The sequence below is a fragment of the Dipodomys ordii genome, unplaced genomic scaffold (assembly GCF_000151885.1).
Source record: "Dipodomys ordii isolate 6190 unplaced genomic scaffold, Dord_2.0 Scaffold78, whole genome shotgun sequence".
In the NCBI taxonomy this organism is placed as follows: domain Eukaryota; kingdom Metazoa; phylum Chordata; class Mammalia; order Rodentia; family Heteromyidae; genus Dipodomys; species Dipodomys ordii.
The window spans coordinates 1,677,452-1,688,881 of record NW_012267294.1 but is presented as its reverse complement, the minus strand read 5'-3'; the positions used below and the strand labels follow the sequence as shown (position 1 = coordinate 1,688,881).

The 11,430-nt window shown below is 41.5% G+C and overlaps 1 protein-coding gene across 1 annotated transcript in view; it reads right to left on the bottom strand.

Annotated features, from left to right (window-relative positions):
* Positions 1-358: 358 nt before the first annotated feature.
* Positions 359-11,430, bottom strand: part of LOC105991863 (atherin-like) — a 17,432-nt gene continuing 6,360 nt past the window's right edge. Inside the window, 2 exon segments of the mRNA XM_013024609.1 lie at positions 359-423; positions 10,235-11,098. Coding sequence (XP_012880063.1) covers positions 359-423; positions 10,235-11,098 — 929 coding nt within the window.

Below are 11,430 nucleotides of genomic sequence, written 5' to 3'. Positions count from 1 at the left end.
CACCCCAGACAGGAAAGTCCATGAGACACTCATCTCCAATTAACCACCAGAAAACAGAAAGGGGTGCTGTGGCTCACCATGATAGAATGCTAGCCTTGAGCAAAAGAGCTCAGGGACAGTACCCAGGCCCCACAAATGACTATATATATGAGAAAGATTTTAGGACAACAAAAACATGTATGACAAGGTAAAGAAAATATCTGTACTATATATTTTTAGTCACATAAATCACTTATAAGGAGCTTTTATGAGCTGTGATCACATTTAAATGGGAATAACTGTGAGAAACAAAACATTGACCAAAAATAAAAGTGGTGCAAGTTAAACCTGTGAAGTTCTTGTTTCATCTCTATGGTGGTCAAGGAAGAGTATTTTTGCCAGAAGCTGGGATGGCCAGGAGTTGAAGTTGAGTCTTGCTGTTTGCTATGGAGTTTGTGAACTGTTACAGTCAAACGCCAAAAATGGAAATGTGCCAGGTACTGGTGGTTCAACCTACAATCCTAGCTACTCAGGGAGGCTGTGGTTCTTTTTTTCTGTTTTCCCCCTTTTGTTGCTGTTTTTTATTTCTGTATCTTTTGTCTTCTGTGTAAGTTTACCTGATTTCAGGAGGGGAAAGGGAAACACAGAAATGGAGAGACAGAGGGTGAACTAATACAGCAGTGATACTCACTAGACACTATGTTGGAAATTTGGGGGGAGAAGGGTTGGGAGGGAAAAAACTGGGAGAAAATGAGGGAGGGGTGACACTGTTCAAAAAGAAATATACTCATTCCCTGACTTAGGTAACTGTAACCCTTCTGTATATCACCTTTACAATAAAAAATAAAATAAAAAGGGGAATACTGCATGATGCAAGGTCTTTTGCTCACCAAGATAGAAAAGTGACACATACATAATGAGAATTTAACAAATAGTTCAAATAGTTGAAATTAAATATTACCAAATATGTTTTTAGTATATGTATAAATAAATTACTTTTGAAAGCCTCCTTATTCTTTGATTGAGGTTGTCTCTAACCTAAGGAATTAAAATATGTTAAATTTTAATTCTAAACAAATATTTGCATATAAAACTTCACTTTTCCATCCCTGTCTATCAGTTATTGTCCACATTTTTATCACCATATTACAGCATGATGTAATTGCCCCTAAATAGGGTCAGGCAGGAAGCAGGGTCACAGGACACAATTATTAACCTGAAAATGATTTTCTTAAGCTCCATTATGTGATGTCAAAGGTACCAAAGTCAGCCTCATTCCATACAGCTGAATTTCAAGATGCCAGGGACAGATCACAGGTGTTACATTTTTTTAAAAATCTTAGAGCACTAGAATATATAAACTGAAATGTATCTGAGACTTTCTGATTCACCTTTTTTTTTTTTTTTTTTGGTCTGGTCGTGGGGCCTGAACTCTGGGCCTGGGTGCTGTCCCTCAGCTCTTCAGCTCAAGGCTAGCTCTCTACCACCTGAGCCACAGCACCACTTCCAGCTTTTTTCTTTTTGCTTATGTGGTGCTGAGGAATTGAACCCAGGGCCTCAGGCATGCAAGGCAAGTGCTCTATTACTGAGCCACCTTCCCAGCCCCTGATTCACCTTTTTTTATAACTCCAAGGCTCTCAGAATTCAACAAGGACAACTGTGTAGTTCACATCCAGATGTTCTTAGTTTCCGATTGCACGGTGAGATCTAATACTAAACAAACAAACAAAAAACACTGAAGGAAGATGAATAAATCACATGCAATGACAGCAGATTACTGAAGCAGCACATAAATTACATGAACAGACTTCCAGTGATAGGCGCAGCAAGACAGAATATATGCTTTCTCTATTTCAAAGAGAAAAGGAGACCCAACTTTGTGTCATCTACCCACATCATAATCCTTCACACTTTCTGCTCTGTCTCAATGCTTGCTTTGTTGATAAATACTACTCCCATTTCCCACTCTGAGAAAGTCTATATCCACGTGGGTAGTGGGTAACTGACCAGTAGTCTAGGTGAGAGAAAAGGCAGACTGCCTTGTGTAATTGTGCCACATCTTAAATATATTTCAAAAGAAGGTTAGCTAATTGAACAAAACTGCAATTAGATCAAGATCTTCCAATTTTCTATAGAATAAAATAAAAACTTTTTTTAAAAAAAGAGCCAGGCACTGGTGACTCACACCTGTAATCCTAGCTACTCAGGAGGCTGAGATCTGAGAATCATCTCCAGTCACAAGACAACTGTAAGAAGTGGATCAGTGGCTCAAAGTGTAGAGCACTAGTCTTGAGCAAAAAAGCTCAAGGACAGCGCCCAGGCCCTGAGTTCAAGCCCTACCCCCGGAGGAAAAAAGGAAAAGTAGAAGTTCTTCTCAGCTCTCCTCCTCTAATAGTAAAAATCATTTGCCAAATAATACTAAAAAAAGGTAATAACAGCATCATAACAATGTCTTAATAAATCAGGAAACTGTCAAGATTTATTATCACACCCATCATTTGTTTTCCTATAAAAGCCTCAGCGGCATCAACATTTTCCAGTTTATTTTGCAGTTCTGTTGTGCAAAAATTGGACTTCTGCCAAGCTGGACCATGCAACTGCCAAGCCATTCTATCTGTCTTTTCTCACATTAGTCTAGAGTTTACAACTGTGCTGATTCATGGGGCTGCAAGCAAGAGTTCCCGACAACATATGTTCCCCTTCTCCACATGGTGATTGTTATCATTTGCTCTGTGATAGACAATACTATGAGCACAAATATCTGCATTCTTTATTTTCTTCTATTTTAATATTTTCTGTTTTCATCAAACATGTTTATCTCATTTTAAGCAAACTAAAACCAATATAGACCTGTCAATTTATTATATAAATTTCTTATATAATATTTATATTTATTATATAAATTTATTATATAGATTTCTATTAAAAGCTTGATTCTAATGTGGTTTCTCTTGTTGGGTTAGAGCTCTAGGAGTACCTAGAATATTTGGATATTTAATAGATAAAATAACATGGTACTCCAAAATAGAACTATATAATGATTGTATCTGTCTCTACATATTTATTTATTGTCATTTATGGAATTTGAACTCAGGGCTGGGCTTTTTTCACTTGAGTCTAGTGCTCTACCACTTTGAGCCACAGGGCCACTTCTGGTTTTCTGGTGGTTAATTGGGGATAAGAGTCTCATGGACTTTCCTTCCCAGGCTGGCTTGGAACCACAATCCTCACATCTCAGCCTTCTGAGTAGCTAGGATTACAGGCATGAGCCACACATGCCCAACCTTTCTCTACTTTTTGGTTCAATCCTTTCCATCGTTGTTGATCAATCTTTTGTATTAGGTTCTTATCATTAAAGAGTTATGAGCTGTGTGCCTTATCAAGCTACAATCCTTCCAACATTTGGACAATGGTTCCCTCTGGTGCTAAGACCTTGATGTTGCAGTTTGAGAAAAGGGAAAGTAAAAATCTCGCATGATGTTTAGATTTTCAGACAGCATGCTCTTCATCTACTTGCACATTGTGTTTGGAGGTCTTCCCAGAACTCCCAGACGTTTGGCATTTTCTACCTATATTTAGTAAGCTATAAATTTTTTGATTAGGAGTGGCTAGATGAAGAACAACAAAGCAGATGTATGCATTCGTCGTGGTATTAAGGGAGAATCTTTGCTTCTGGAATAATGTCCAGATTTTAGGACAATTTTAAAGTTATTCATGAGTTTGGGGGAGGGGAAGAACAATTGTATTTGACTCTTCACTATTTGCAATATTCAATCTCCTCGAGGAGGATTACTTTGACTCTTCACTATTTGCAATATTCAATCTCCTCGAGGAGGATTACTAGCGTAGAATTGTCTCGACTATTTTTTCAGACATTTTGTCATTAAAGTTGAACGGAAGAGGAGAGTGTAAGAAAAATCTTAAACTTCACCAGTATTCCAGCAGGGCACTGGAGACTCACACTTGTAATTCTGAGATACTCAGGTGGCTAAGATCTGAGGATAGAATTTTAAAGCCACCTCAGGTAGGAAGGTCCATGAGAGTCTCAGCTCCAATTAACCACCAAAAAGCCAGAGTGGAATTATGGCTCAAGTGGTAGAACTCCAACCTTAAGTGAAAAGGCTAAGGGACAGAACACAGGCCCTGAGTTTAAGCCCCACTACGGCATACTATTTCCAAGCATCTCTTACAGACTGAATTCATTTTTTTTCCCTCAGGACACCATCTTATACTATCTGAATGACTGTTATGGATAGCATACTCTGACACAGCACCTGAAAATGACCCACAGACTTGTTCTCTGCTATGTATGTTCAGAACTACTAGATGTCCCTTAAGTAGATTTTCTTTCTTAGAATCATGACTAATGTAAAAGTAAACAGTAAGATATTAGAGATAAGAATCGTTTTTTAGGTCTTAGGTCTGCAAGTATGAGGTAAAGATTTTAGCCACTCATGCAAGGTGAAGAGGATCTTCTTCTAGTCTGCATCATACTTCTATATAAAATACCATGTTTCAATTCTATTAAAGATCTTTTTCAAAGAATGAGAGCATTTGTATGTGTCAAACTATTTTTCAAACCACAATCCATCTAATCACTGCTGAGTTTATTTAGAAGTGTAACATGGGAAATGAATTTCTGAATGACAAAGGACAGTATTTTAAGTGCCCTCAAAGAAACAGCAGCATGGTGTATGCATCTACTAACCATGTATTACTTACTCTGCTGATTAAAAATGAACTCTTATCTTCTCCCTCCCTCACTGAACTTTCACTGACAGATTCAACTGCTCTATTTGTCATTAGGGTTTTCTTTTCTTTTGTATTTAGGAGACAAGGTTTTACTACATAACTTAGACTGACCTTGAAATGAAGATCCTTCTGTCTCAGCTTTCCAGAGCTAGGATTACAGGTATGTGTCACCACACCTTCTAATATTTCTTTGAATTAACGAATACGAAGAAGAAAAGCTAGAAAGCAAAAAAGCAGGGAGAAGGGAAGAAAGTAGAAAAGGAAGAAAGAAGAAATAGGAAGGTATCTTTAATCCTTTTTCATTAATATCCTTTTGCTTGAGGTATAATTTATTCATCACAAATTCTCCATTCAAAGTTTTTAGTGAACTTATTTTTTATTTCTTTTTAAAAAAAATTTATTGTAAAAGTATTGTACAGTGGGGTTACAGTTACATAAGTCAGGTATTGAATACATTTCTTTTTAAACAGTGTAGGGCTGGGAAGGTGGCTCAGTGATAGAGCACTTGCCTTGCATGCATGAGGCCATGGGTTCGATTCCTCAGCACCACATAAGCAAAAAGAAAAAAAGCCAGAAGTGGCGCTGTGGCTCAAGTGGTAGAGCACTAGCCTTGAGCTAAAGAGCTGAGGGACAGCGCCCAGGCCCAGAGTTCAGGACCCACGACCGGACCCCCCCAAAAAAAAATTACTATGTTTAAACAGTGTACTTGCCATTCAAAGTTTTCAGTGACTGTTATGTTAAATAATCATCCAAACTATTTCAGAACATTTCCACCCTCTGTGCCTCCCAACTTCCCATGCTATTAGTTAGTCCCAATTTCTCCTTCACACCTTCACACCTCCTCAATTTTGGTGGTTAATTGGAGATAATCGTCTCTTTTGTTTTCTACCTAAACTAGCTTCTAGCCTCAATTCTCAAATCTCCGCTTCCTGATACTGGGATTATAGGCATGAGCCACCAGCACCTGGCTCTGTTTGTCTCTTTATTTTTAAACTTATGTGCTCAGGATATATGGAAATTTCAATATAGGAATTTCTGCATATTCAGAATAGACTTTTTTACCAGATATGTTTTTAAGTATCTTCTCCTATTCTGTAGTTTGCTTTTCACAGTGTTATTTCCTTTGATGCACAAAAGTTTTTAATCTTGTTAAGTTTCCTTTCTTTATTCCACTTTTGATGCTGTCATTTAAGAAACCATTTACAATTCTGAGGTTATAAAATAGTATTTCTGTATTCCTACAAGTCTTATAGTCTGGTCCTTTTGTTTATAATGGATGCATTCTGTGTTAATATTTATATATGACTCAGCACAGGAGTAAAATTTTATTATTTTTCATAAGAATACCTAGTTGGCTACCACCATGTGTTAGAAAGACTTTTTGATTCTCAGTGGATCATCTTGACACATTTTTCAAAAACCAATAGGCCATAAATATATGTTTACTCCTAGACTATCAATTCTGTCCAAATGGTCTCTATGTCCAACATTATACCACTATCATGCTATATTTGATCTAATATGTGGTAGATTTTAGTATTGGAAAGTGTGTGACAGAACTTTATTCTTTTCCAATACTACTCTGACTATTTTGGGCCCCCTGTAATTCCACATGAATTTGAAGACTGGTTTGTCCACTCTGAAAAAAATGTAATTTTAATAGCAATTGCATAGAATCTGTAGGTCATTCTAGATAGTATGTAACAAAATTAACTTAATAATAACAATATCATCTTCCAATCTATGAACATGAGTAGTCCCCATTTATTTATGTATTATTTCATTTACTTTAAATAATGCTTGATAGTTTTTGTGGTATGCAAGTCTTTCGCATCTATGTATTAAGGAAGTTTCCTCACCTAAAGAGACAGCTGACTTTTAACCAATTCACAGATGACCTCTAAATTCTTGCAGATTCCCATGTATTAGGAGTGCCTTCAGAACACACTTCATAGTTTATGATAAGTAGACTATTCAGATTTGTACATGAAATGTCCTTCCACAAGCCATGTGTTCAAAATTTAGTCCCCAACTACTGGAAGTAGAGGTTATTAGCTCATGAGGATGCCAGTATCATCAATGGAATAACTCATTAATGCGTTCATAGATGAAGGGATTATTAGGAGGTAGGGCTTGTGGATCATTTGAAGGAGCTTTGAAGGGTATCTCATGTCCCTGGCCCCTTCCTACATCCCTCTCTGCTTCCTATCTGTCATGAGGTGCTGCTTTGCTCCAAATGCACCTGCCAAGATGCTGAGCCTCACCATGGGCACAGAAGCAATGCAGCCAAGTGACCAGGGATTGTAACCTCTGAAACTTAAGCCAAAATAAATCCTCCTTTAAATTGTTTTGCTTAGGCATTTTTCACAGTGATGGAAAATAAGTCACACAGAAATGGATCATGGTGAACCCTCAACAATCGTTAGTACGATGAAATGACTCAGGGCAAGAGCTAGAAATGCGAGAAATACTAATCATGTGATCAGAGGATGGTAGTATTGCACCACTTATTAACATTCTGACCTCCGAGAGGAGAAGGAAGCCTGGAGATCAAATCCAATCATATAGGCAATTCATTAATTATGCTGGTATAATGAAGACTCTATAATAAAAGACTCTGGGAACCAGAGCTTTGGTGAAATTTCCTAGTTGGCAACGTGTGTGTGTGTGTGTGTGTGTGTGTGTGTGTGTGTGTGTGTGTGTGTGTGTAGTGGTACTAAGGCTTTCCTTTATTCCTTTTCTTTTCTGTCTCTGTGGGGGGTGCTGGGAGGGTACTGGGGCTTGAACTCAGGGCCTGGGCACTGTCCCAAGCTTATTTTTCTCAAGGCTAAAATATACCACTTGAGCCAAACAAAGATCCACTTTTTGATTTTTGGTGGTTAATTTAAGATAGAAGTCTCACAAACTTTCCTTCCTGGGCTGGCTTGTAACCATGATTCTCAGATCTTAGCCTCCTAACTAGTAGAATTACAGGCATGAGACCCTGCTTCCAGGACTTTTCAATCACAGCTGATACTATACCACTTGAACCACATCTCCAGTCCAGCATTTTGCTCACTAATTAGAATCTCACAGACTTTTTCCGCCAGAGTTGGCTTGGAACTATGATCATCAGGTCTCAGCCTTCTGAGTAGCTAAGATTACAGACGTGAGATATTGGCACCTGGTTCAACAATACTGTCTGAAGTCTGTCACACTTCATAGACTGGAGGAGGCAATGCTATCTAGGACTGCAGAAGGAGAAGATGACCAGAGGCTGTGCATTTAAACCCTTCTGAGATTTAGTCTTATACTGCCTTTCCTTGGTCAAGTTTAATATATCCTATCCTCATAACCTTGAGTATAATAAAGCCCATATACTCAATGTTATACCAATGAGTTGAGACTTCCAGAAAAATTATTTGTCTGAGGATGGTCTTGGGAACAGCTAAAGTATGGACAGTTTTGAGACTTTCTTAATTTCCTATGTACTTGTTGGGGCTTTTCCCCCCAATGCTGAGAATCAAATCCAGGCCTTTGTATAGGATAAGCAATTATTGTGCCCCTGAGTTCTATCCCTTTCCTAATGTATTTGTCTTCTAACGAATTCTTAATCAGCAGTTGCTAAGTACCATGCTCAAGTGCTTTACAAAAACTTTTCTTTTATTCTAGTCCCATAACAACTCTATGGAATATGTACTTTTCTTGTTGGAAGATGGGCAGACTAGTTGCCAAATCCATTATTAGAATCTACCACACTGCTTCCTAAGCCTTTCTTGAGAACTACTTGAGCACCATTTCATTCTTTCCACTGCCATTCTTTCCTATCAGACTTGAAAGATCACACCTAACCAAGTTCTGTCTTCTTAAGTTATCAACTCCAATACTGCTACCCTCCTCGTAACTCCACAGCACTATTATTCTAAGTCCTGGCTATTCTGATGACCTGAAATTTTTTCCCATTTTCTGTGTTCATCAAACATAAGAAGCAATTATTGTTCCCAAGCAGCACTTGTTCATGGATTTCACATGGCCATTTTGAATTGTTATTAAACAGACAAGTGTATTGAGACACCACCACTCCCCACCCCAAGATCTACTCCCTCAATCTCAGGTTTTTCATTTGCAAAACAGGAACTGTAAGAACTACTTTACTGACAGACTTGTTGCAAAAATAAGTGGGGTTGAAAAGTAGGAAGGAGAAAGAGGATATGGAGAAGGCAGTGTCCTGGTATGCAGTAAGTGCTCCATATATGTTTAATTTAGCCTGTCTTTTCAAAGAATGTGTACTGTTCCTCAAAGAGTACCCTCAATATATATTTTTTCTATATTTCTCAAAAAACCTCAGAGACAGCCAATGATTGATTACTTCAACACACAATGCAAATTGGTATCTGGACCTGGTCAAGGACTAACAATGGGGCCTTGGAATGTGGTGTAATGTGGAGTGCTGGCCAGACCTCTGAGTTCAATCCAACAGTTCTTCTGCCAAAATCAGACTTTGCAGTCTGGCTTCAAATATGGGCCTCTTTCTAACTTGGTGACTTTCAGAAAATTACTTAAGTCCTTTGAGCTTTAGGTCCCTTCATTATAAAATGGTTTCCGTGATTCCTACCTTGCTGGTTGTGAGGATTCTACAAAAGAATGCAGGCGAGGTACTTAGCATGTAATCTGCCTCCAGCATAATTAGCTATAATTGAATTTGCTCCCAAACATTCAGAGTCCACAGAGATTTGGCCTCTGGAGGAGCTATGTTTCAGTCTCTGGATTTTCTGACAGCGTTCTTCTCTCATCCATTTTTAAAAGGTATTTATAGATTTATTCTTCAGGTGGTTTTTCTTTCTTGTTATTGTTTCTAACATATATATAAGGTGATTTTTTTTATTGCTTTGTATGTCCCCCACCCACACGGTATAACCCCTGTTTTCACTGTATTGGATGTTGGTATAATTTGTGGAGAGGAAGGGGAAAAAAAACAAATTGTTTAAATAGGGATACAGGTGGACTCATTGCAACAATGAGATGTATAAGACATTATGTCGAAAAACGAACTTTACAACTTTGGCAGGGGCGTGGGGGGGGCAGGGATGGGAAGGGGGAAACAAAGGAGGAGGCAACAATGCTTGATAAGAAATGTACTCATTATCTTGCTCATGTAACTGTAACCCCTCTCTACGGTATTTTCACAATAAAAAACTTATTAATAATAATTTCTTAAGTAAAAAAAGAATGTGTGGCCCTCTAACTGGCAATCCTACCATGCTCTGGGTGTTCCAAGTGGCCCTCACTCAGCACACCTGTCTTTAAACCGAGAGAGAGAGGGGAGAGAGGGGAGAGGGAGAGGGGGAAAGAGAGACAGACAGACAGACAGACAGAAACACAGAGACAGAGAGACAGAGACAGAGACAGAGACACAAAGAGGGAGGGAGGGAAGGAGGGAGAGTGAGGAGAAGGAGAGAGGGGGAGAAACAGACTGACAGACAGACAGACAGGCGTGGGGGGGGGGGGGTTGTCCATGACTGACACAGCCGGGCTCCTCCATCCAGACTCGGAAGGAGCCTCCGCAGTCGTGGGTTCAGGAGGACGCAGACCCCGGGCCGCTGACCCAGTGCCAGGCCGCGATCGGGGCGCGGCTCGTGGAAGTTCACAGCCCAGGCTCTCGGGCGCTGGCTCCCGGCGTCTTCCCCGGGTCCGGACCCACCCCGCCCGGCCCCGGGCAGTCGCCCGCGACCCCCGGTCTCCCGGGTCTCCAGGTCCCGCCCGGCGCGGCTGTTTGATGAGCGCAGGTGGCCGCGTGCACGCCGGGATGCGGAGCCCGCGCGGGTCGCTCGGTGTCTGGGGCTGGGGCCGGGGTGGGGTCGGGGGGAGCCCTCTTTGCCTGTGCGCATGCTCCAGGGCCACAGTTTCCCCGGCTGCCCGCAGAGCCCAGCGGCCGGGTGAGCTGCGTCCCGGCCGCGAGGGGGCCCCCGAGTGCGGCTCCCTGCCCGCCACTCACGCCCACGCGGCAGCAAGCCCGCAGCACGGTCAGTGGGGTTGGCAGAGGAGGGTCTGAGGGACCTGCAAGGGGCGGCGGGGGGCTTTAGCTCCCGGGGTAGGGAGGAGATGGGGCCGGGGCCTGGTGGTCGCCGGCGGCAGCCGCGGAGCCCGAGAGCTCGGAGCTGGTGAGGGGCTGGGCGGGGCGACGCGACCCCGGGGGCTGGGCCGGGACTGCGGCCGCCCGGACAATGATGCGCGGTCGGTGGACCTGCAGCCTCCCCGGCTCCGGGCCCGGGGCAGGGGGCCTGTTCGGGCGGGGATGCCTGCGAGAGCTGCTTTGCCTTCCCACCTGTGGGTTTCTGGTTTTTCTCTCTTGGATTCACCTGGCAAAGGAACGTCTCCACGCACGGCTCTTAGGGACTCAAATCTGGGGGAGAGTGCATTTGCAGGGTGTGAACCTTGCTTCATTTTGCATGGTTTCCCTTCCTTAACAGATTGTCTTTTTGTTGTTTTCCAGCTAGTGACTCTGAGTAATTCCATGAACCCACAGTAGGTGTTGAGCATAGTTAAAAGGAACCGTGGGTACAAGCAAAGCAGCAGCGTTTTAGGTACAGGATAGAATGTCCTGATGTGAGCAACTTCCTTCCTTCCTTCCTTCCTCCCTTCCTTCCTTCCTTCCTTTCTTCCTTCCTTCCTTCCTTCCCTCCCTCCCTTCCTTCCTTCCCTCCCTTCCTCCCTTCTTTC